The sequence below is a fragment of the Bos taurus genome, chromosome 1, assembly GCF_002263795.3.
Source record: "Bos taurus isolate L1 Dominette 01449 registration number 42190680 breed Hereford chromosome 1, ARS-UCD2.0, whole genome shotgun sequence".
Classification (NCBI taxonomy): domain Eukaryota; kingdom Metazoa; phylum Chordata; class Mammalia; order Artiodactyla; family Bovidae; genus Bos; species Bos taurus.
The window spans coordinates 33,809,286-33,837,058 of NC_037328.1; the positions used below are offsets into that span (position 1 = coordinate 33,809,286).

The 27,773-nt window shown below is 35.8% G+C and overlaps 1 protein-coding gene across 5 annotated transcripts in view; it reads left to right on the forward strand.

Moving 5' to 3' along the window:
* The window catches only part of CADM2 (cell adhesion molecule 2), a 1,275,593-nt gene that overhangs the window by 982,127 nt on the left and 265,693 nt on the right, over positions 1-27,773 (forward strand). For all 5 annotated transcript variants that reach the window (XM_059887610.1, XM_059887613.1, XM_059887602.1 and 2 more), the window contains one exon: positions 8,395-8,544. In XM_059887610.1, coding sequence (XP_059743593.1) covers positions 8,395-8,544 — 150 coding nt within the window. The remainder of the gene's footprint in view (positions 1-8,394; positions 8,545-27,773) is intronic.

A 27,773-nucleotide genomic window follows, 5' to 3' on the forward strand; every position in this document is an offset into this window, starting at 1 on the left:
GCTAATGGCACATCACAGCCTGCCACCAAGGTTGAGGTGCCCATAATCTTGGAACTTGTCTCTTTGTGTTCTGTGTGATAGTGTGCTAAACTCTTGGTGGGCAGATAAGAAGGCATGTGTGAAAGTAAAAGACAACTCAACTAGCTGAGGTCAGCAGGAGTCAAGTTTTAGTTCACTTGATTTTGAACTTGGTACTTCCTAATCTAGACAAAGAAAAGTTTGAACAAATCTTTTCCTAAGTATATGACAGGTGGAAACATTGAAGGAATAATGGGAACTATTTAAAGACAGGGTCAGGAGAGCTATCTTTTCAAAATATTGACTAATCATTCTTCATTCAAGTGTCTTTCACAGAAATAAATTAGAAATTTATTTACATAGCATTACCGAAAGCATCCTAAATGGTTTTCAACTACTGACATAGTTAGAGAGGAATAAATTCAATAATCTAAGTAAAACTGTCAGTTCAATGAAGGGAGGGATAAATTAGGAGGTTGGTATTAATATATACACACTACTATATATAAAGTTGGTAATGGACAGGAATTTAATATATAACACAAGGAACTCAATACTCTGTGATAACCTACATGGGAAAAGAAACTGGAAAACTATATATATATATATACATATATACACACATACACACACACATACACACAAGATCTGGAGCTGACTGTGGCTCAGATCATCAGCTCCTTATAGCAAAATTCAGGCTTAAACTGAAGAAAGTGGGAAAACCACTAGGCCATTCAGGTACAACTTAAATCAAATCCACTATGATTATACAGTGGAGGCGATGCATAGATTTAAGGGATTAGAGCTGGTAAGCCATGCATGAAGAACTATGGACAGAGGTTTGTAACATTGTTCAGGAGGCAGAGACCAAAACCATCCCAAAGAAAAAGAAGTTCAAGAAGGCATAATTGTCTTAGGAAACTTTACTGATACCTGAGGAAAGAAGAAAAGTGCAAAGCAAGGGAGAAAGGGAAAAGTATAATCAACTGAATGCAGAGTTCCAGAGAATAGCAAGGAGGGAAAAGAAGGCCTTTTTCAATGAACAAAGCAAAGAAATAGAGGGGGAAAAAAAAAAAAAAACAGAAGGAAAAGATTAGAGATCTTTTCAAGAAAATTGGAGATATCAAAGGAAAATTTCATGCAAAAATGGGCACAATAAAGACAGAAACAATAAAGACCTAACAGAAGCAGAAGAGATCAAGAAGAGATGAAAAGAATACACAGAATAACTCCACAAAAAAGGTCTTAATGACCCAGATAACCATGATGGTGTGGTCACTCACCTACAGCCAGACATCCTAGAGTGTGAAGTCAAGTGGGCCTTAGGAAGCAATGCTGCCAATAAAGCTAGGAGAGGTGATAGAATTCCTCTAAGTTATTTAAAATCCTAAAAGATGATGCTGTGAAAGTGCTGCACTCAATATGTCAGCAAATTTGGAAAACCCAGCAGTGGCCACAGGACTAGAAAAGGTCAATCTCCATCCATTTCCCATGAAGGACAGTAATAAAGAATGTTAGACTACTGGACAATTGCACTCACTTCCCATGCTAGTAAGGTTATACTCAAAATCCTTCAAGTTAGAATTCAGCAGTACTTGAATTGAAAGCTTCCAGATGTGCAAACGGGATTCTAAAAAGGCAGAGGAACCAGAGATCAAATTGCCAACATCCGTTGGATCATAGATAAGGCAAGGGAATTCCAGAAAGACATCTATTTCTGTTTTACTGACTCTTCTAAAGCCTTTGACTGTGTGGATCACTACAAACTGTGGAAAACTCTTAAAGAAATGGTAGTATCAGACCACCTGGTACTGTCCTGAGAAACCTGTATGCAGGTTATGAAGAAACAATTAGAACCTTACATGGAACAAATGATTGGTTCAAAATCAGGAACAGAGAATGACGGGGGTGTATATCATCACCCTGTTTATTTAACTTATATGCAGACTGCATGATGAGAAATGTTGGGTTGGATTCTTCACAAGCTGGAATCAAGATTCCCAGGAGAAATAACAACATTAAATAAATAGATGATATCATTCTAATGGCAGAAAGCAGAGAGGAACTAGAGAGCCTCTTGATGAGAATGGAAGAGGTGAGGGAAAAAGCTGGCTTAAAAGTCAATATTAAAAAAAAAACTAAGATCACAGCATCTGGTCCCATCACTTCATGGCAAATAAAAGAGGAAAAGGTGGAAGCAGTGACTATTTCTCTCCTTGGGTTCTAAAACAACTGTGGATGGTGACTGCAGGGAAACAATGGACACACAGACATAACAGATTTGTGGGACACAGTGGGGCAAGGTGAGGGAGGGGCAGATTGAAAGGGTAACATTGAAACATAAACACTACCATATGCAGAATAGACAGTGGGAGTTTACTGTATGACACAGAGTGGAAAGTCCCATGGACGGAGAAGCCTGGTGCAGGCTACAGTCCATGGGGTCGCAAAGAGTTGGACATGACTGAGCGGCTTCACTTTCACTTTTCACTTTCACAGGGAGCTGAAATCTGGTGCTCTGTGAAACCTACAGTGGTCGGATGGTGTGGGAAGTGGGAGGGAGTTTCAAGGAGGGGGGCAGTATACAGATACCTGTTGCCGATTCATCTTGATGTAGAGCAGAAACTAACAATATTATAAAGCAATTAAACTCCAATTAAAAATATAATAAGGAAAAACTAAAAACAAAGATATTTTATATATTTTTTTATAAGAGCTGCTGAGTCAGAATTAAGTTCACTTTATTTTCAAAGTAATTCTAAGGCTAAGCATGTTAGGTTTGAAAATCAAGGGCAAAAGTTTAATACCTGGCTGCTGTACTTTCTAGCCACACGACTATGGCACATTGTTGAATGACACTTTGCATCAGATCCCTGTCTTCAAGACTGAGATAATGACAAGGTTGGCATGGAGATTTAATCTTTGATAATGGAAATGTACTTAGAATAGTGCCTACCATATTGTGAACGCTCAGTGAAGACTTGCTATATATTTCATATGTTTACTGCTGGCTTAGTGATGGTTGAGCAAAGAGATAACATGGGAAGGGCACAGAAAGCCACTAGACCATTCAGGTATGAGCTAAATCAAATCCCTTATGATTATACAGTGGAAGTGACAAATAGATTCAAGGTATTATCTGATAGGAAGAGTCCTGAAGAACTATGGACAGAGGTTTGTGACATTTTACAGGAGGCAGTGATCAAGACCATCCCCAAGAAAAAGAAATGCAAAAAGCAAAATGGTCTGAGGAGGCCTTAGGAATAGCTGTGAAAGAAGATAAGCGAAAGGTAAAGGAGAAAAGAAAAGATATACCCATTTCAATGTAGAGTTCCAAAGAATAGCAAGGAGAGATAAAAAAGTCTTCCTCAGTGATCAATGCAAAGAAAAAGAGGAAAACAATAGAATGAGAAAGACTAGCGATCTCTTCAAGAAAATTAGAGATACCAAGGGAACACTTCATGCAAAGACGGGCTCAATAAAGGACAAAAATGGTATGGATCTAACAGAAGCAGAAGATAAGAAGAGGTGGCAAGAATACACAGAAGAACTGTACAAAAAAGATCTTCTCAACCCAGATAATCACGGTGTAATCACTCACCTAGAGCCAGACATCCTGGAATGTGAAGTCAAGTGTGCCTTAGGAAGCATCACCATGAACAAAGCTAGTGGAGGTAATGGAATTCCAGTTGAACTATTTCAAATCCTAAAAGATGCTGCTGTAAAAGTGCTGCACTCAATATTCCAGCAAAGTTGGAAAACTCAGCAGTGGCCATGGGACTGGAAAAGGCCAGTTTCATTCCAATCCCAAAGAAAGGCAATACCAAAGAATTCTCAAACTACTGCACAATTGCACACATCTCACAGGCTAGCAAAGTGATGCTCAAAATTTGCAAAGCCAGGCTTCAACAGTATGTGAACCATGAACTTCCAGATGTTCAAGCTGGATTTAGAAAGGGCAGAAGAACCAGAGATCAAATTGCCAGCATGAGTTGGATTATCAAAAAACCAAGAGAGTTCCAGAAAAACATCTGCTTTATTGACTATGCCAAAGCCTTTGACTGTGTGGAACACAACAAACTGTGGAAAATTCTTCAAGAGATGGGAATACAAGACCACCTGACCTGCCTCTTGAGAAATTTGTATGCAGGTCAAGAAGCAACAGTTAGAACTGGACATGGAACAACAGACTGGTTCCAAATAGGAAAAGGAGTACGTCAAGGCTGTATATTGTCACTCTGATTATATAAATTGTATGCAGAGTACATCATGAGAAATGCTGGGCTAGATGAAGTACAAGCCAGAATCAAGATTGCCAGGAGAAATATAAATAACCTCAGATATGCAGAGGACACCACCCTTATGGCAGAAAGCGAAGAAGAACTAAAGAGCCTCTTGATGAAAGCGAAAAAGAAGAGTCAAAAAGTTGGCTTAAAACTCAACATTCAGAAAACTAAGATCATGGCATCCGGTCCCTTCACTTCATGGCAAATAGTTGGGAAAACAGTGGAAACAGTAGCTGACTTTATATTTTTGGGCTCCAAAATCCCTGCAGATGATAACTGCAGTCATGAAATTAAAAGATGCTTGCTCCTTGGAAGAAAAGCTATGACCAATCTAGACAGCTTATTAAAAACCAGAGACATTACTTTGCCAACAAAGGTCCATCTAGTCAAGACTATGGTTTTTCCAGTAGTCATGTATGAATTTGAGAGTTGGACTATAAAGAAAGCTGAGCACTGAAGAATTGATGCTTTTGAACTGTGGTGTTGGAGAAGACTCATGAGAGTCCCTTAGACTGCAAGGAGATCTAACCAGACCATCCTAAAGCAAATCAGTCCTGAACATTCATTGGAAAGACTGATGCTAAAGCTGAAACTCCAAAGCTTTACCTATCTGATGCAGAGAACTGACTCATTTGAAAAGACCCAGATGCTGGGAAAGATTGAAGGTGTGAGGAGAGGGGGACAGCAGAGGATGAGATGGTTGGATGGCATCACTGACTCAATGGACATGAGTTTGAGTAAACTCCAGGAGATGGGATGAGATGGTTGGATGGCATCACTGACTCAATGGACATGAGTTTGAGTAAACTCCAGGAGATGGTGATGACTGGAGAGGACTGGAGTGCTGCAGTCCATGGGGTCGTAAAGAGTTGGACACGATTGAAAGACTGAACTGAACTGAACTGAACTAAACCATCTCATCCTCTGTCACCCCTTTCCTCTCCTGTCCTCAATCTTTTCAAGAATCAGGGTTTTTTCCATGAGTTCACTCTTCACATCAGGTGGCCAAAGTATTTTGAAAAATACATTGAGGATGAATCCTTAGGCTGGTAACACATTAATTTTTCCAATTTGGAAAATTAGTAACATCTTTAGAAAGGCTCTCTGAGACTGAATTAAGTGACAACTTTTGAACTTTAAGGAAGGAGGGGGTTAAAAGAGAAAAGTAGCAGCAAACTTGATGCTGACTCCAGGTTATAAACAGAAATAAAAGGCAGTATAAATCTTTGAGAAGTTTGGCTGCCTACCACATTGGTTTTTGAATTGATTTTGGAAACCACATATCCTAAGGGTATTTAGGATTAGTAAATTCTCAGCATGAGTTTGCTCTTTGGGGAGAAACTAAATTATTTAACTTTAGGGATTTAAGATGCAAGATTCCAGGGAACTGAAGTCATAGTACTTTAAAGTCTGAACCCACATGAGGAGAACATGGAGAGCAGCCATCCTGATGGCGTACTTGGAAGGATAAGGTATAGATGTGCTAGAGTCTGTATAGTCCCTGTCATGTAGAACAGCCTGAAAAATATTAGTTTCTTTCTTCTGCGGGTATATAAGGAAATACTGAAATACTTATCAAATAATAATTTCTAAATAAGATAGGATATTGAAAGGAAATTAACAATGGCATTCTCCCTTATTTGATCTGAAGATGTAGTTCAGCTAGGTATGAATTCAAGGTTTTTTGCTAAAAGAATACTCTTTTCTTTTTTTTTTTCATTGTTATCTAATTCACATTTAAACAAATAGTGATATGACCCAGCAGCCTTTGTGGAAAAATAAGAATAAAATGTTGAACTTTCAGAACAAACCCCAAATGGTTCATTGACTCCATTTCACCATATGGAAAAAAATCACTTAACCTCCCAGTGTCAGTTTACCCATCTGTGAAATGAGAAGGATAATATTTTCTTATGGGGATGTTTTGAAAATTATTTTGCAAATGTAGTGGATGAAATTGTTGCAAGCATCACTGCTCTTTTTCCACGTCTTTGAAGAAGCAGACAGTATTATTTATGTACCGGTTGATAGTCAAATCGTCATCTGGGATGAACTATGTATATTTATTAACAGTTGTGTGCTTTTTATTACTTAAAGGATCTCCTCCCCTAGACTGCTCAGTTTATGCATTATGTCAATAGCTGGGCACCTGAGCAAAGTATCTTAAAAACAATTTGAACTTCATATTTATGAGCTGCTAATATGATATCTTTGGTAATTACTCCTTCCTTCTGTTTTAGCTCATGTTTTCTCTGATGCAGTTTTTCACCTCACCTCACTTCACAAGATTGATAGTTCTTCATGTTTCCCTGCTAGAGGTCACCTCTGAGCTGAAGGCAAAACACATCCCATTCTGGCTCCTGTTGACTTTCAAGTCAACTATCAAAGAATTTATTCCAGACATTGCCTAACCTCATTTTAAAAACTCCACCCTAAAGATTACAGGGAGATATCCTGGGGAGTTGCCATAGTGACTCAAAGAGGTTGGCATTGAGGAGACAAAGCTACTGATAGCAGATTTTTATACTTGATAGGCTTAATTATATAATGTGGTCACGAACTTCTGTGCTTGTGTCATTTAGGTCTGGAAAGAAATTTTCGCCTTCAGGCTCTTCTCTCTCTTACAGTGCCAATCAACAGGCTTCTTGGTAATAAGAATCTTTATGCCAGTAGCTCCAGTATAACCTCAAAGGGTGCTTGTAGTAATGACAGAACCATTACAAAACTAAAGAAGAAAAGGAAAATATATTTCCTGGGTGCTATTAAGTTATCATAATATTCTTGCATATGTAAATTATCCTTGACTTAATGAACTACCCTGCTCACATAATAGTATTTTAACCTGGCTTTAGACAGTCATTTTTTACTCATGTTGTTAATTGTTTCCAGACTTGGCAGAGTTCACCTCCAGATCATCTTGCTGAAGTGAAATTTATATATTATGTTTCTATGTGCATGAATTTTAACTATTAGAAGTGCTTTTACTAAGAAATGTTGTTACGTGAATTAATAAATAATAAATTAGTATAACACTTAAGAAGATAGAAAACTTGAATACATTCTAATAATATCCAAATTGCCAATGATCATTTATAGATATTTTTTCCTTGATTGCAAAAGGGATATATATTCATTGGAAAAAAAAATCAGAAAACTACAGAAAGAAACAAAAAAGAATATTATCTCTATCTCCTGGGCTAGAATAATCACTTTAAGATTTTGATGGATATTTTATAAGATGAACACCTGTTTTCTCCAACACATTTTGTGTTTCTAAAAACAGCTAAGTCTGCAAGAAACCCTGGTGTAAGAGGATTCTTCTTTTTTTAACTTTTTCTATCAGAAGTTGAATCTAACATTCTAATATCCATATTTTATACACTTTACTCAGAATTATAAAAGCTACAAGGGAAGTATTTAATGTATTTCTTCTGCTACTTTAAAGAGTTATATTCATCCAGAATTATTATCTTCAAAAATAGCCAGGTCTAGCAATGGCACCCCACTCCAGTACTCTTGCCTGGAAAATCCCATGGACAGAGGAGCCTGGTGGGCTGCAGTCCAAGGGGTCGCTAGGAGTCAGACACGACTGAGCGACTTCACTTTCACTTTTCACTTTCATGCGTTGGAGAAAGGAAATGGGAACCCACTCCAGTGTTCTTGCCTGGAGAACCCCAGGGATGGAGGAGCCTGGTGGGCTGCTGTCTATGGGGTCGCACAGAGTCGGACATGACTGAAGTGACTTAGCAGCAGCAGCAGCAGCAGCACCATATAATTAATGCAAGGCCAAGGGAAATTAATGATAATCACGTTACTATTTAAATATACATCTTTATGTGTGCCTAGGGGGAGAAGAAGGTTTTCTGGAGCGTGTGAAGGAATGTAAAGAAGTCCTAATAGTATATCACACTGTTGTCCTCTATTTAAAGGTTTTCAATTATCTTGCCTTTTTTCTAATGTATAGTTTTGCTGTTGTTGTTTGGTTGGTTTAAATTTTACTTGGAGTGAGAAGTTAAGTTCATGTAACTCTTGGAAAGTTAATCATTTTATAAGTTTCATTTAATCAACCTTTTCTTTAATCCCTTTTTAGGCAGCCAAGGGCAATTTCCACTCACACAGAATGTAACGGTTGTTGAAGGCGGAACTGCAATTTTGACCTGCAGGGTTGATCAAAATGATAACACCTCCCTCCAGTGGTCAAATCCAGCTCAACAGACTCTGTACTTTGATGACAAGAAAGGTGAATACATTTTCTTTTAAATATTTTAATCATATTCTAAAATATCCTAATTATAATGAATTTATTTTTCTGAGATGATTCAAATTATTCCTTTTGATTACCAAACTGCTGATGCTTGTATTTAAACATGTTAAATATTAAATACTTTAGTTTGCAAGTCATAAACACTAAAGATAACCTATGTCAACTTTTTAATAAAATAAACAGTTCTAATTCTGTTTCAAAAATAGTTTTATATCTTCTCCTAACAATTATTTTCTCTCCAGATACCACATGCTTTTGTTCTCTTTTAGATGTTTTTTGTATAGATTGAATATTTTTTTCCTCACTCCTGGCAATAGGATGTGTTCTTTTTATTAACTTTAATTAAAATATTTAGAAAATACTATGTAACTTTGGCAAGTTTTTTTTTTTTATTTTATTCTCATGAATTGAGTTTAAAGCTAAGAATTGTAAAAATGGTATTATTCAATAATAAGGTTAAGTCACTCCATGTTTCTAAAATAAACTGAAATTAAGAAGCTGTATTTACACACTGAGTTGGACTTAACTGGGCTTTCTAATTGGGTGATAGATTTTGATTAAGTGTTTTTAGAGAACTAAATCACATTACATTTTATAATTCTAGCAAACAACTAAAAGCATATACTTAATGTTTAAGCAGTTGTCCACTGTTATAAGCACTGGGAGAAAATTAGTTCAGGAACTGTAATGAAAATATAGATCTATTGCTTTAGATAAATATAAATATTTATATCCAAGTATTCAACATCACCTTAATATCTTTATTCCTTATGTATGTATGTAGATAATAGTGAAATAATTTGAAATAGGATCCAATAATTGAAGTGTAGTCAAATTAGTTCAGTAAATGTGTCCATTTCACCTAAAATATAAATTCACTATATTTTGTGCATTTCTATACTTTCCCTCTTTGATGTACTTTAAATTTAAAATCAAATACTCTATTTTAACCTTTAGTATATGAAGGATTGGTTAAAAACCTAAGTAATTCAACAAATATATTTTGAGAGTTTCTTTGTACAAGGCATGAGAATTAGAGAACAGACATAAAATCCCTGCCCATAGAGGATATACAGTCCAGTGTGGAAGCCAGACAATTAAACAAGCACATGAACAAAATATGTTTTAGAGTACATTGACAGGAGACAATTGTTCTCTTTCTCTCTCTCTCTCTAGATAGCTGGTTAGCTAAAATAGATAATACATACATCTACAGAGGGAGAGGGAGAGAATGAGATTAATATTTAGAAATTGGCACAAGTGATTGTTGAAGCTGGCCAGTCTGAAATCTGCATGGTAGGACAGTAGACTGGAGACTCAGGGAAGAGTTACATTGCAGCTCAAGTCTGAAGGCAGTCTAGAGGAAAATCTCTTCTTCAGGGAACCTCAGTTGGTTTTTTTTTTTTGTTTTTATTTTACTCTGAAGGCCTTATACTGATTGAATGAGGCCCACCTGCATTTTGCAGAGTGATGTGCTTTACTCAAAGTCTACTGATTGCAATGTAATCTCATCTAAAAATACCTTCACAGCAATAACTGGACTGGTATTTGACCAAACATCTGGATATTGTGGCCTAATGAGTTGACACATAAACTTAACTATGAGAAAGGGTTAGGAATACTAGCATTTCTGTAGAACTTTAATATTTATAAAGGGTTTCTATTTTGCTGTCTGAAAGACAGAACAGTTATCATTAAGGGCTATTTTCACAGAGATGTGGAAGGGAGGGGTTAAAGTTCTCACAGCTATGTGAGATTTAAAGACAGTATCATGACAAATATTGTGACTTAAATATTGACTAGACTTAAAGCCAATAATGTGATGCCATCTTCATGTTTTGTTTTGAGTGTTTGATGTGTAATCATTCGTGTTTAACAGAGACTTCCAGTCATAGAGTTTGTTCTTTTTTTTTTTTTAGTATTTAGGGATATCTTTAAATGTCTGGAAATGGATTTTTAAACATCTATATGCTAAACAGTTAATATAGCAATAATAATATAAATTGAATCCTTATTACTATTATTGATTACTTAATTATTCTGATTAAGATGTTTTTATTACATTGTGAAAAATTTTAATCCTGCTTTATGAGACTGTAAAGTGACTTTTTTTCACAACTTGAGAAATAGCTAAGGAATATCTAATTTGATATTTTTAAGCCTTTTAAAAATATGTCATTCAAGGATTAAGTTAATTTTATGGATTAATTAACTGTTTCAAAAAAATTATGTATAATCCACATAATTTAGTTTATACTTCAGCTATATTCAATGGAAATAAAAGCTGTATAAATAGAAAATAAAACTTAAAGTTCTCTTTTGATTTCATTTTTTCTAGCAAAAATATATTTAAGTTTTATCATACTAATATTATGTAAGCTTTATGGTTTGATCATAAATTCCTAGTGCTTTGTGGATGGACAAGGCACATCTATATATACATGAAAAGAAAGTTCTAGTGTTTATTTCAGTTCTTCATGGTGGTGTTTAAAGGAATTTTTTGTTGTTTTAAATCAAGTGATCTATGTTGCTTTCCAGAATGAAGCTCTATTAGTTAAAAATTCAAATACATAAGTCACCAGACATATACAAGCATTTAGCAGCTTCTTTGTGCTCATGGCAGTGATTGATTACAAGTATTTGTAAATAAATATTTCAGACATATGTGCCCAAATATAAAAAGACTCTAGTTTTAATGAAACCTCTCATTCGCCCAATGATATAACACAAAAGAAAATGTTTGGGAGACAAGATACTGTTAGGGATGCTCATGGAACGATTAAACATATAGTACACGATTTAATTTATCAACTTGATTATATGTACATATTTTAACTGGATTTTCCTGGTGGCTCAATGGTAAAGAATCCACCTGCCAGTGCAGAAGATATAGGTTGGTGCCTGGGTCAGAAAAATTCTGTGGAGAAGGAAATGGCAATCCACCCCAGTATTCTTGCCTGGGAAATCTCATGGACAGAAAGGCCTAGTGGATTATAGTCCACGGGGTCACACAAGAATCAGACACAACTTAATGACTAAATAGCAACAATAACATATTTAAACTAGTATAAAAATATATTAATTTAGCAATATTGCTTTTTTACACCCCTGCATTTAATGAAATAATCTTGTTTAGCAGTACTTTGAAAAAGTATAAGATACTGTCAATGAGAAATAAGTTTCAATCAACTGTATTTTTTTAACACTAGGACAGTTTTTTTGCTGTGCATTCATCCTGCAGAATTATAATAATGATTTCCATTATGTAACAACTTATTGTACTGCTTTTTAAGATCTTTGAGAATCATGTGTACAGTGACATCTATAATTGTGAGGTCAAATCCTCAGGCGCAAAACCAAAATCTATATGAAATGTCATTGCTTCCTATTTTAGTAATTCTATAAAATATTCTCTATAGATTGTCTAAAATAAGCATTGATTCAGAGTATTTCAAGTTAATGCAAATTTCCTGTGGAAAATGGAGAGCAACTTGTAATACAGATTTGCAAAGACTTTGTTTCCAGGAAGCTCCTTTTTTCTGAAGGACAGTCCAGGTGATAAAAACCCATCATGGTATATCTGGGATATTTAGCAATATTCCTATATCTTTACACTGCTACAAAATACACCTGATCATATGAATTGTTGAAGCATTCTTATTTTTCTTTTATATTTGCTTAACGAATTAGATTTATGCTGAAAAAAGCCTCTGTGTGTGCATTTGTGTGTGTGTGTATGTGTGTAGTATAATAGGTTTCTATTTATGTTGTTAGACTTTTTCTATTTCCATTGTGGGTTTACCATCAGTTGCAACAGAATAGCAGAAAGTATTGAATAAAGCAACCTTTCATGAATGACAAACTAACATGCCTGTTCCTTCACAAGTCCTTGATTCGGTTCCTTGTAATATTGTAGTGGAAGGGATCCTTGATAGTGATGTCCCTCAAGTGCAAGGGTTTGAAAATAAAAGTGTTTTTTGAAGATTTCATATCACAATTTCCACATACTGTCTTTTTGTCTGCAGACAAACGTGCTAAATTTTGCCAGTCTAAGTGTAGAAGTTAAGCATTGGTTAGCGTGACTAGAGCAACCCATATGTCTTGTGCAAGTTACAACTGCTCAGGAGAACAATAGAGAAAATGAAAGCGTCTGTGTCACTGATTGCACCAGCTTCTACAGGTGGCTGCCACTGTTAATGGCTTTATCCATAGTTCTGTTCTTATTTCTGTCTCATATTTTGTTGCCAGTTGTTCTCAGGAGCTTTCCAAACAGTCTTTCAGGCATATGCAGTATCACAGAGTTTTAATTGTGTCTCAAATGATTATAAAATACAGCTGAGGTTGAGAAGTGTTGGGTTTAATAACTCAGTTCTCACCAGAGTTCTGTATCCCTGAGCTTTAATTTCTGTACTGACATGGAGTAATGAGAAGGATGGAGGAAAGGGACAGAGGGAGGGAAAGAGGAAGGAGGAAGTGGGCAAGTTAGTCAGCACAACAACACATGTGCTTCTCATTGATATTGCTGTTGCCACTGTAAGAACCAAAAGGCATGATGAGTAGCCTTTCCTGCTACACAGGTCTCTGACTCTTCTGGCTGTGGGGTTTGAACAAGGATCTCAAGACAGTGACCCGTTGGTTCAATTAAAACTAGAAAACCCTTCCTTGTTTACTTGGAATTATTAGCTAAAGAAAAGCATGCTGTGAGTGGGCAATTGATGATCTGCTAAAGGAGAATTAAGCTGAACTCCTTTTCTTAGTTTTTCTCAAGGTGGTTGAATGTGAATATTCAGGACTTTCTTCACAAGGGAGATAAATGTCCGGGGGGTAATTGGCTAAGTGAAGCTAATATTACAATATATCTTATTCAGGTAAAATAAAGAGGGCAGTGACCTGAGGCTTTTGCTACTTTGAGAACATTTATTATGTGATATGTAAATATTCTATTTATAACTGGAGAAATTGAGTAACATTCAAGGAAAATTTGTCTACAGACATTCTGCTAATGACTGGCGGTGAAGGAATTTGAATCCAGGTGAAGTCTATGTTAGTTTTAACTAGAATGCCCCAGAGAACAAAGGTATCCCAGCACCAGGTCACTTTAAGTATAACCCAAGTGGCTTCTGCCATTGATCTTAGCAGCTGCCTTTTAGTTAAGAACAGCAGTTACTCCCAACTGTTGAAGATGTACATACAGTAAGACCGAGAGATGCAGTATAGTCAACACTGCCCAATAGGACTTTCTGCAATGATGGCAGTGTTCTATATCTGTACAGAACAATTCTGTAGCCAGTGTCATGTGTGGATACTTGTCAATTTTAAAATAATTAAAATTTTGTGTTTTTTAGTCACATTAGCTGTATTTCAAGTACTGAAAAACCATGTGTATTTACTATTTTGGAAAGCACAGCTCTAGACAATGATTCACTCTTTAGATGCCAAAATAGACCTTGCCCATGTCCAGCCTTGGCTGCAGAATATGCATTTTTCAACTGAGAAAATCACAAGTCATCATAAAAACGAATCAAATATTAAGTAAATGAAATTTTGCTGTTTAAATTGCACAGATTTAATGGGGACATTAAAAGAAAAGAGATGGGAATATAGACGACCTGAACCTGCCTCTTGAGAAACCTGTATGCAGGTCAGGAAGCAACAGTTAGAACTGGACATAAACAACAGAGTGGTTCCAAATAGGGGAAGTCATACGTCAAGGCTGTATATTGTCATCCTGCTTATTTAACCTATATGCAGAGTACATCATGAGAAATGCTGGATGAAGCACAAGCTGGAATCAAGATTCCTGGGAGAAATATCAATAACCTCAGATATGCAGATGAAAACACCCTTATGGCAGAAAGTGAAGAAACTAAAGTGTTGAAAGAGGAGAGTGAAAAAGTTGGCTTAAAACTCAACATTCAGGAAACTAAGATCATGGCATCCAGTCCCACCACTTCATGGCAAATAGATGGGGAAACAGTGTAAACAGTGGCTGACTTTATTTTTGGGGGCTCCAAAATCCCTGCAGATGGTGATTGCAGCCATGAAATTAAGACTCTTACTCCTTGGAAGGAAAGTTATTACCAACCTAGATAGCATATTAAAAAGTGGAGACATTACTTTGTCAACAAAGGTCCATCTAGTCAAGGCTATGGTTTTACCAGGGGTCAAGTATGGATGTGAGAGTTGGGCTATAAACAGGGCTGAGCACCAAAGAATTGATGCTTTTGAACTGTGGTGTTGGAGAAGACTCTTGAGAGTCTCTTGGACTGCAAGGTGATCCAACCAGTCCATCCTAAGGGAAATCGATCCTGGGTGTTTTTTGGAAGGACTGATGTTAAAGCTGAAACTCCAGTGGTTTGGTCACCTGATGCAAAGAGCTGATTCATTTGAAAAGATCCTGATGCTGGGAAAGACTGAAGGCAGGAAAAGAAGGGGACAACAGAGGATGAGATGGTTGGATGGCATCACTGACTCAATGGACATGAGTTTGAGTAAACTCCAGGAGTTGGTGATAGACAGGGAAGCCTGGCATGCTGCGGTTCATGGGGTCGCAAACAGTCAGACACGACTGAGTGACTGAACTGAACTGAATGGGGACATTGTAGCAAAGGAGACAGGAATCAGATTTGACTCCTAATTCTGCTTCTGACACCAACCAGCAGAGAAATAAGAGGGGTTTATCAGCACCGCCACCAAATTAGATGTATTGGTCTTTGGATCAGAACTGCATCTTTAATATTTTCTCCATCTACTTTGTTTGCACCTGAAAACCAGAAATCATTAACCTATGAAGTAGATATTTAGTTACAATTACATTTCATGTCTGCATAGTTTTTATATGAAGTTTTTTTTTTTTTTCTGTAACACTTAAAGCCTGCACATTTAAATAAAAATAAAAATCAAGAGGAAAAATTATAGGTTCTTAGGGATCAGAGGGACTTAGATCAAATGTTGTCACATATTCTGTCCCTCATCTGTTTCTTTTTACACGAAGTTTACTGTTCTGTTATAAACAGTAGGTAAGCATTTGGAATAGAGTGGGTATAGGGAGACAGAGGGTCCTTCCCTGGTAGCTTAGCTGGTCAAGAATTCGCCTGCAATGCAGGAGACCCCAGTTCGATTCCTGGGTTGGGAAGATACCCTGGAGAAGGGATAGTCTACCCACTGCAGTGTTCTTGGGCTTCCCTGGTGGCTCAGATGGTAGAGAATCCACCTGCAATGGCGGAGAACTGGGTTCAATCCCTGAGCTTGGAAGATCCCCTGGAGGAGGGCATGGCAGCCCACTCCGTATTCTTGCTTGGAGAATCCCCATGGACCAAGGTACCTCGTGGGCTACATGCAAAGAGTCAGAAACAACTGAGCAACTAAGCATAGCACAGGGAGATAGGGAGAGTAGGGAGCTGAGTTCACTGAAACTTTACATTAATACTCTGTGATATTTGGCAATAGAAATAAAAAAAAATCAATTAGATCATTGTGTCTGTTTCTCTGCAGGTGTGGAAAAAAAAACAATTGAAGTAGTACAATCAGATCACTTAATGTTTAGGAAAGAACACTTCAATTCCATTTTATTATTGACAGGAAATACTTTGTACAAACACCCCCAGGAGTATATGCATTTAACAGACATATCTCTGTGTGCTTGTATGTGTTTTTATATAAAAATGTAAAATGCATACCTGTTTGTGATATTTCTTTTTACAGTAGTTTTGCTTTTTTGAATTATACTTCAATGATTCTCAAAAATATCTTGAAAGAAATTTTATTCCTGAATGAGTGAAAATAAATTTTATTAAGGGTATAGCCAAAAAATATGCTGGTGTTAATTTTCTAATTATTCTGCTGATAATTTTACATTAATACTGGGGATGATGGGAGAGGAGTAACATGAATAAGATATCCTAGAACAAGCAGTAATAAAGAGAATAAAAATGAGATGAACCTAAAATAATGATACAAGTTCTCCTGCCTCCATGCCAACCAGTGCCATCTGAGTGTCTTTCCCCACAACTAGTTTCAATCAATATGACAGCCTTGAAAACAGCAAATATTAAACTCTGTAAATCAGATATTTAAGTGGTCAATTTTACCCTTCCTTTTGCTTTCTTAAATAAAATCAAATATGATGTATAAGTTACAATAAAGACATGAAATCAGTGATGACAACTTACAGTTGCACAAGGCAATTTTTAAATAACTTCAGTGTAATTAACTTTTCTCCTTGGATCTACAATGACCTATATAGTCAATATTCCCATTTTGTATATGAAGAAACTGAGGTTTACAGATTTGAATGACTCTAGTAGTAAGCACGAAGAAGGCAATGGCACCCCACTCCAGTACTCTTGCCTGGAAAATTCCATGGACAGAGGAGCCTGGTGGGCTGCAGTCCATGGGATCGCTAAGAGTCGGACACGACTGAGCGACTTCACTTTCACTTTTCACTTTCATGCATTGGAGGAGGAAATGGCAACCCACTCCAGTGTTCTTGCCTGGAGAATCCCAGGGACCGGGGAGCCTGGTGGGCTGCAGTCCATGGGGTCGCTAAGAGTCGGACACGACTGAAGTGACTTAGCAGCAGCAGCAGCAGCAGTAGTAAGCAACAAAATGATGATAAGACATGAACTTTTTAAAGTGAAGCTTAATTCACTTCATGATATATCATACTATGAGGACTTCATTTTATTGCTTTTTGAATTTTATCGTTTTTTACTTTTCTTATGAAATTATCACTTCTTTTAGGTCTTTACTCCAAAGTCATCATCTCAATGATAGATCTGAACACATCATTCTCATAGTTAATAATTTTATTTGTATTAGCAGATGTGCTAGCAAATGCATCCGCATTAAATTAGTAGGAATCCAGTTCCCACTAGGAAATAAATGATACACTTGAGTTAATGAAGTATGGAACACACTGTTTACAGATGTGCAGCCATAATTAAGGAAACTCATCAAGATGATACACCACCCAGGAACCAGTAACAGTGGGAAACCGTCCTACCCTTGGGTCTGAAAGGGCGACAGAGAGAACTAAAGCTAAGTTTTGGAAAGAAGGCTTCTGGTTAGAAGCTGAGACTGTTTAGGAAGGAGCGATGTGTGGAAATACATAAATTGAATTCTCTTTCCTCCTACCCTTTGATCTGACTTCCACAGGCTGAGCCCAGTTGGAAAACACAGGTCAAGGGATCCTAGGTAGTTTAGTCTCCCAGAGCAAAGAGCAGAGTAAGTAATGGATCTGAAATGATAAGCAGAAAGTAGCCAGCACAATTTACCAAATATAAATAGATATTTCTCCCTCTCCAATTTTCAGTAAAGATAATTTCCATCAAAAACATGTGCCACTCTATGTTCACAAATACTTTCCATTGAATTGCTTCATTTTGAGAGAAATAAGTTGCAACAGTGCAGTACCCTCGCAAAACACAGTTTTTCAATGCTATATTCCTCAGATTTAACATATATGTTAAAGTGTATGCTATGAGATTTTTTAAAGAAATAACTTGCTTTCACTTAATCTACTAATAATAAAGCCATCACTATAAATTGTCACAAAGCATAAGCAAAATTTCAATTGTATATTATATGATTACTATCTTCATCTCTCTATACTCAAGTCTCAACATTGTTAAGAAAAACATAAAAATAATCATGTGCATTATCAGTTCAGTTCAGTCACTCATTCATGTCCAACCCTTTGCGACCCCATGAACCACAACACTCCAGGCCTCCCTGTCCATCACCAACTCCCGGAGTTTACCCAAATTCATGTCCATCGAGTTGGTGATGCCATCCAACCATCTCATCCTCTGTCATTCCCTTCTCCTCCTGCCCTCAATTTTTCCCAGCATCAGGGCCTTTTCAAATTAGTCAGCTCTTTGAATCAGGTGGCCAAAGTATTGGAGTTTCAGCTTCAACCTCAATCCTTCCAATGAACACCCAGGACTGATATCCTTTAGGATGGACTAGTTGGATCTCCTTGCAACTATACACTATAAATTGTATTCATTTTGTGATATCTGTATCAAGATTTTTGACATTCAAAGCCACAAGTATGTATCTGAAAGTGTTCAGCAAATTTTAATTTGAGCATTTTATGATTCAGCATAATTTTCATACTTATTATTACATTTTAGATAAATTAGGTTCCACTAATATTACTAATTTTTATAATACTTTTGTTTTTGACCACTCTTCGCAGCTTGTGGAATCTTAATTCCCAGGCCAGGGATTAAATCCATGCCCTCAGTAGTGAAAGCATAGAGTCCTAACCACTGAACAGTCAGTGAATTCCCTGTAATGATTTTATTTTAAAATAAAGAAAAATTTACTGCAAATAAATCAAGTGCCTCTGTGAAAATAACTAAATTCCTGAATTAAGTCCTTTTAGTTTTTGCACATTACTGTTCACTTTTTTTTAGCAAAACTTCATAAAAACGAACTATGTGCTACCTTTTTCTGTATTTTCCAAGTCTCCTGTAAATGTGTTACCATAGTTTCATAATTTAAAAAATATTAATTAAAAAAAACTCATAAAGAGAAATGTTATTTCTACAACACTGAACTATTTTATTCCACTTTCTGATGATTAACTTGTATATTTACTTAATCTTTCATTCAGCAAATATTTGCTGACTATCTACTGTGTGATAGGCACTATATTAGGTGGTTTGTAGTTACTGTAGCTCATTGATTTTTGAGGAGTCTATTCTACATTGAACAGAGCTACTTGAAAGATACCTTGACCTGATTAAAATTTGATATCCTTTCTCTACTAATCATGTATGCTTCTGGGAACATATTTTATATATATATATTATATATAATATATATATATATATAATCCTGGTAAGACATACAGAGTCAGCACATAGTCAGCAAACTATCTGGGGAATGCCACTTTTTATGTCATGATAGTAGAAGTTGGATGATGCCTAGAGCTAGACTGGGTGGATAGCCACCACCATTGTGCCATGAATTTCCATCTCCCAAAACACTTTATAAAATGTAAACAATGACCAACCACTTTCTTGGTAATTGCCTTGATGTCTTTTGTGATATTTTAGATCCTCAGTTTTGGGAATCAATAGTCATTAAAGAAAGAAGACTGTTAGGTAAATGTTCTTAATGGGTAAATATCTAAGCATGTGCTGTGCTGTGTGCTTAGTCACTCAGTTGTGTCTGACTCATTGTGATCCCATGGATCACCCACCAAGCTTATATTTAAAAAAGATTTCCAAGTCACAATTTCAGTTCTATTCTGTGAACATTAGTAAAATAGTGCTGTGTCCCAGGAATTATGCTGGGCACTAGGACTACTAAAATAAATAAAACATGGATTTTGCCCTTAAGAGCAAGTTGTTTATATATCATCTCTACATTGGAATGGTGGAGTATATAGAGGAAAAGTAAGGGCTTCTGTGGTGATTCAGATGGTAAAGAATCCACCCGCAATGCAGGAAACCTGGCTTCAATCCCTGGGTTGGGAAGATTTCCTGGAGGAAGGCATAGCAACCCACTCGTATTTTTGCTTGAAGAATCCCCATGGACAGAGATGCCTGGCAGGCTACAGTCCATGGGGTTGCAAAGAGTCAGACACAACTGAGAGACTAAGCACAGCACACCAAAACAAGCTGTCATATATCATCTATATATTGGAACAGTGGAGTATATAGAGGAAAAGTACTAGGTAAAGCATTTTAGAGATAGACAAATGTAATTCTACTTGTTGCATAATAAGCCTCATTGTAGAGGATACAAGACACCCAAATAACTGGTAAAAATACCATATATGAACCTAGGAAAAAGATGTGACTTGAAAATACATATGATTAAAAACATACTTTTTTGATAAAATTATTTTTTAAAGAAACAACTGTAAATAAACTAGAAATACTATGTGCTATTTGTCTAATTTAGGAGGTAACAATGTGCTGTGCATGGACCTGATTTACTTGTGATATATTGATATGGTCTCTTTGTTAAATAGCTTTTTTATGAGGATTAGCACAGAGAGTATGGAGAACTTAAGATATTTGTAAGTTTCAAATTTGTAAGTTTCAAAGCTCCTTAGTAAGTATAAGAAAATCTGAACAGGATCAAAAATAATGTCTGTAATGTATATGTTTAATTTTATTTATGACTACATAATTTTTATTCATACCAATATAATTCTATTTTAAATAAAATGTAGTGTTTAAAGCTTAACTATTTAAAATTTTAGTGCATTTTTTCGTTTTGTATTTTTTTTAATATTTTACATCAGACTTTGAAAGAGTCATACCATTCTATGATGGATCTACATTGCTGAAATAGTGTTTTAATTGAGGCTGCTCTGTTCTTGTTTTAAGTTCCTAGGAGAGAGAAATTAATTGGTTTAGCTTATCCTATATTCTTCTACTGTGCTTTAAGGTATAACCGGGGGTGTGTGGCCAGTGAGCCCAGGAATCACAATAATTTATATCACTCAATGACATTCAATGACAGGCCCATTCAATAATAGGCCTACTCAATAGGTTCAATATATAGAATCTATGCAGAATTCGTCTTTGTAGCATATTTATGTGAAAATAATTGCAGCTTGAAGTTGAGAATTAATTAAAAAAAAAAAAAAAACGAATTTCAACATTATTACTTGGATTTTCCTAGTAAGTGCAGTCTCTTTTTAATCCCAAGGAGCTTTTTTTTATAAGTAATTTGGAAATGTTGGTCTAAGTACCAAAAAGTAGAAATAAGAACACACAGTATTTCATTAATGATGGAAAAGTGAAAGAGTTAGTCACTCAGTCCTATTCAACTCTTTGCAACTCCATGGACTGTAGCTCACCAGGCTCCTCTGTCCATGGAATTCTCCAGGAAGAATACTGAAGTGGGTAGCCATTCCCTTCTCCAGGAGATCTTCTTAATCCAGGAATCAAACCTGGGTTTCCTGTATTGATAGTAATGCTAATTAAAATACTATTAAATTATGAATTTGTTGTGGTTAAAAAGTTACTGAGTATGATCTTTTCAATTTATTCACTTGGTTTTATTCAACTATTTTAGTTATTTCCTATATTTATAAATACTAATATTTCTCCTGCTCCATGACTCCTCAGGTAACATTTTTCTGCTATTCAAACAAAATAATGCAATTTAGAAATACTTTTTTCCTGAATAAATATTTTTAATATATTGTTTGCATTGTGTGAGTATTAAGAGTTATAAATTAGAGTACTCTACTTTCCTTAATTTATAATTTTTTAGTCCCAGCAGTCTCTTGTAAGCAATCCTTGGAAACAGCAGTAGATGAACATTTTGCAGCTCTGTGAAATGTAGGAGGCAGTGGTATTTTAGTACTGGGGTGTGGGTGATTGTAAGAATTAAGTCTTCTGGTTTTACAACTATTTATATTGAGGCTAGTAGGTGGACTCAAGTAAAAGTGGAAAATGGGGGTGGGGAATGCTGACTGATTGGTGTGCACATTCTACAGTACTCACTTTTACACTTTAGAAAGAATGGTTGTAATTTAGAAAGAATGATAGTAGTATGAATATAGATGTTATATATTGTGCTTGGATTTCAAAACTTTCTTATATGTACAGCCCACCTTGTCTTTTAATGCTGAAAATTGCACGGTATGAGATTGAATGGGCTATTTTCTAAATCATGAATTATTATAAAAAATATCTTTTAGGAACCAGAACTGTGTTCTCCTATGGAGATGATAATAGGTTATTAGTCATGTATTTCTTTGTAACTTAAAATCTTACCTCACAAACATTTGCAAACATTATAGATGGGTTGGATGCTTGAGGTTTACATGCCTGGTAGTCAGCCGCATTTGGATTCTAGTTTCATTATGGATTTGTATGTGATCTTGAAACAACCTTGAGAAAATACATAAACCAATCTTGGTTCCAGCTCGTAGGTCTCTTGAGGCCAATGAGTTGTGAGGGGCCACCTGCTTCTATGTCCAGTTGTAATGGCAGAAACTCTTTTCAGAGGTTTTCTTTGTGTGTATTTGTGTGTGGTTTGAGATGTTTGAAAATCGATACTGCAACATCGAACAAAATAAAAAGCCAAACAAAAGTCTGCCAAATGTCATAAGCACTTTCTAACAGGAAATTGAGATCTTAAACACTACTTTCAGACTGAGAGTGACTGTGAATGGGTAAATACCCGAAGCAGGCCTTTTAGTTACTGAGACATACAGCAGAGACTCTGTATTTAAATGGTAATATTTAGCTTCCCCATTTCCTAGGTGCTGTAACTATGGGGAAGGTGAAATGCAATGAAGGTTTCTAATATGGAAGCTGTGTCATTATCCTCAGGGCTTTGGGGAAAAGAATACAAGTAATGATGAGAGAATGTAGGATAAAAAGAGCTCTCTCCCTGCCCTTCTTGGCTCACTTCTGTTATTTTTTTAGTTGATTTACAATGTTATATTAGTTTCAGATGTACAACATAGTGATTCAGTATTTTTATAGATTATCCTTCATTTAAAGTTATAAAATATTGGCTGCTTTCCCTGTACTGTACAATATATCCTGGTAGCTTACTTATTTACATATATATATATATTTTCTCCATACCTTCTCAAAATCTTTTTATTTAATATATGATTATAGTCAATTAACAATGAAGTAATAGTTTCAGGTGGACAGCAAAGGGACTCAGCCATACATATACATGTATCCATTCTCCCACAAACTCCCATCCCATTCAGGCTGCCACATAACATCAAGCAGAGTTCCCTATGTAGCTTATTTACCTTACACATAATAGTTTGTGTCTCTGCCTCACTTCTTTTTATGTTGAGTGTGAGCTCTCATGGTGTGAGATTTTTATAAAGATCTGAAAAGGCTATTTCACGTGCAGAGCTGCCACTGAGTCCACGTGACCAAGAGTAGCATGGAGCTAGCATGAAAACCAATTCTTGTGCCCCAGCACTGGCTGCTACTTGAACTGATGTCTTTGCCTCCTTTTGTATACTGATTGGTTTTCTAGCAAATAAAAATGCACATTTCTATTTTGTTTATTACCTCCTTACTAGTTCTAATAGTGGTTTGAACTTCTTTGGGGGGTTCTCATTATAGTAGCCTGTGTTGTCTACAAATAACTGCTTCTGACTTTTCAATAGCTACAGCTCTACTTTTGTTTCCTGCCTTAGCATATCAGATGTAGCATGCATCCTTTTAAAATTAGGGAAATAAGAAAAAAAATCAGTACTTTATGTACAACTGTGGGAAGGGAGGCTTTGAGTAAGAAAGGTAAAAGGAGAATGAAAATGATTTTAGCAGCCAAGGTGTAATACGATGATGACCTGAAACAAAAAGAGAGCTAAGGTAATAGAGAGAAAGAATATATTTGAAAGGTATTCAAGCAAGGAATTGACTAGGCTTGGTCAACCAAAAATTAATTTCTAGTCTTTCAAACCAGGAGCAAAGAAGTCTAATTTTGAGTAGTCACATGATTGATTATATTACTAATCTACCACCATCTATTTATGTCAGAGGAGGTGTGACAGAGAAAATTAATTTTAATTCTCAGCTTCTAAGGGATACTAAGATTGTCAATTCAAAATAAATTAATAGACATCCATTTAAAATGTCTTTACAATTTGACCCTATAGGCACCTTAAGTGTAATTAAGATTCATCCATTCATTCAATAACACATACTGAGCTACTTTTTGCCAGAAGTTGTTCTAGGCTTTTTGAATATAGTAGAGAACAAAACGGGCAAAACTCTGCCCTTGTGTAACTTACATTCAAGTGGGAGAAAAATGACAATAAGTAAAAGAAGTAAGTACATATGTAGTTTGTCCAAGGGTGATGTATTCTACATTTTATTTTAAAGAATAAAATTTAAGAAAAGGGAGCAATGAAGTGCCATTTTAAATAAGGTATGAGGGAATGCCTCATTAAGGAAGTGACATCGGAGTAAACACCCAAGACAGAGTAAAGATCTAGACGTGCCAACACTTCTGGGGACAGAGAGTAATGCAGAGGAGCATCTAGAATGGGTGTTCTCTGGATATATTTGAAGAAGATCTCAGCCAGAGTGTGCAGATCAGAGTGAATACGTAGACTAGAAGAAATGAGGGCAGAAAGATAAGGATATAGGAAGTGTGAGCAAGTGAGGGCATTGAAAGATGGCTTTATCTCTGATTAAAATGAGAAACCATTGAAGGTTGTTGAACAGAGCTAGAAGGCATGAGGTGAGCATACGAACATTTTAACAGTATCACTCTAGCCATTATGGGGAATATAGACCATGGCGATAAGGGATGGGATGAGAAGCAGAGAGACCAGTTAGGAAACTATTGCAAATAAACCAAGTAAAAGATAAAGTTGATTTAAACTGAAGAGATAAAAATGAATATGATGAGAATAAGCGGAATTCTCTGTGTACTTTTAAAGTATTTTGACTAGCGAGTGGCCAGAATGTGGGGTAGAAGAGTGAAAGAGAATTCACGTATGACTTCAAGGGTTTTGATTTGAACACATGGGATAATTTGAAAAGGAGATGGGCAGGATTGCAAGGAATAGGGGTAATGACTATATTGAGATAGGTTCTGATTTGGCCCTGTTACATTTGAGCTTATTACACATACAAGAGTGGTTATATAGTAAGCAGTTGGGCATATGAGTTTGGAATCCAGTGACTGATTCAAGTTGAAGATCTTAAACACTGAATATGTATATGTCATCAGAATGGATGGTTTACCTAGAGAGACTCTTCTAGGGAAGAGTAGTCCAAGAAATGAACACTGGAATCCGCCACTAACAACAGGTTAAGGAGGTGAGACAAAAAAAAAGCATTTGACTCATTAATTTAAATATATATGTATATATATATTTTAAGTTTACAAAAAAACTTTCCCTATATTATGGCATTTGGCCTATGGAATGATTCTGAAAAGCACGTAGTGATAGGACAGAAATTTGATTAACATTTAATAGTTGCAAACATTCCAACTTTCATTTACTTCCTTTCATGATTATTTACATTATATACATGCCCAGAAAATAAAATGATGCTATTGTGGTTCTCTGCATATGTCTTGTTTCCATGTTTCTTCACACTTACAAGTGTCTTAGGTGAGGTTCTTTATCCTAAGTGTGCCCTTCCCTGTTTTATTCACCCTCAAAATCTTGTACTGTATAGCCAGGAAAGAAGGCTTTGTCCTGTTTCCCGGGGAGACAGACATCAGTGACGCTGATAGAGAAATGGCATCTACCAGAAGACCCTGGACATCCTCGAATGCTTCTAAGAACACCTGCAATTTATTATGGGATTGAACCATCTACTTCTTACTCTCTGGTTAGCTTAAGTTTCCTCTTATCACTGAAAAAAAAAAAAAAAAAAAACCACTGAGAACAAGAACAACCATAGCAAAGCAAAACATTCCCTCAATACGAATCTTCCCTCAGCCTAATCCAGTTTTCCTATAGGAAGTAGACAAAGGGGGAGCTGTTTATTTTTGTTGCATATGGAAGGAGTTAGAATATGCTTCCTGAAACTGTCAGAGCAAGGTTTCAGGTGCGGAGCTGGACCACAAGAAATGAACCTCTGTCCTGGAGCCCCATCAGTACTTCTGAGTCCTCGGTGGTGAGGGCCTTTTATTTTCCCCAAATCAAGCACAAGTCATACTTTTGTAAAGCACAGTAAAAATAGCTTATTATAAAGTAAAAAAGTAAAGCATACAAAATGAAAGTTCTGACTTTTTATTGTTATGTCTTATAAACATGGCATACAAAAAGAGAACAGAATTACAAAGTTGTATGCATGCGTTGAGTAATGGGGTATTAGGGCAGAGAATTACTATAATGTTTTAAATTTCCTTTGTAACTCTGTAATCAATGCAAAACAAAAAGTAATAAACAGTAATTGTCCATGTTATCAACCTGTATGCACACTTTGATTGAACATCATATATATCAAGTATTTAATTTACTGTGACATATGCTTCTTTCTTATTAATTTATCTAATCTCCTTGGATTGGTTTTAGAATATTTTTCAGGGAATAATGCATAGTCTAAACTACTTCCAAGCTTTATATTATCAGAGCTATATATTATCAGCTTTATATTAGTCAGAGTAGAGAAATGAATCTCACAAGAGTATGTTGGCAGGAATGGAAGAAGAGATTTTGAAGCAATTTCAGTGATCTTAAACCAAAATGAGGCAAATTTTGCTGTATTTTCAAAATTCATTTTCATTTCTTTATTAGTGGCCAGTTCCAGGATTTAGCCTGTAAAGTTATAGTTAAATACATTTTTTATAAAATATATGTCTTTAGGATCTATGAATATATTCCATCTTTTTGATGGAATGTATCATACAATTTAAAGTATACCAGTATTGTAGAAGAGTCTGTGATAACTTTTTCTCAATGAGTAATATCAAGATTATTATCATATTTTACTGACAAATGTGCTAAGTTTATGAACTATATGATATATAATTATATAAAATATGTTCTTTTAAGCTTTGGGCTTTTACTTTGTCCTTTGACTTTACCTGCCATTACAAAACATATTGCATTTCTTCCTTGTAAGGACTGTTAAGATTATCAAAACACCAAACATATCAGACAAATAAAGAAGGATGGCTGTCTAGCTCACACATATAATATTTAGAAATGGGCTGATTTCTTATCTGGCAGAAACAAGAGTTTTTGTGTTGTTCAAATATTCTCGACAGAAGTTCTCACATCTAAAAACTTTTGTGCCTCAGGGCGCAGTAGAGATGTATAATCAACTTCTATCTTGTCTAAGAAAGAGGATAATTTTTCATTTAATGCATTAGCTTTAACATAATTCACAAATTTTTACCACATTGCTAAGAGTGGTGGTATTCAGCTGATTTTTCTTTGACTGTGTAGCAAGACTTTTTTTGATGACAGAAGAAGTACATTAGTTCATGGTCTGCATTTGCTCTATAATCACAGTGTTCCAAAATGTTTCCCTGACTTTGTAGCTGCAAAAAAGCTGCAAAAAGAAAAAGTTTTCTTTTTCTACAGAAAACTTAAGCCACAGAACAAATTTGTTGACAACGATCACACACTCGGAGGTCATGGCAATGTCAAATTGCTGTAAAAGTTTCTAAGCGTTTATTCTGAACTTCTGTAGTTATCTCTACGCTGGTAAGTAATAAACAGTTTGTAACTGGCACTTTGGAAATCACTGTTGTGTATGAGATGGAGATAACAGTTACTT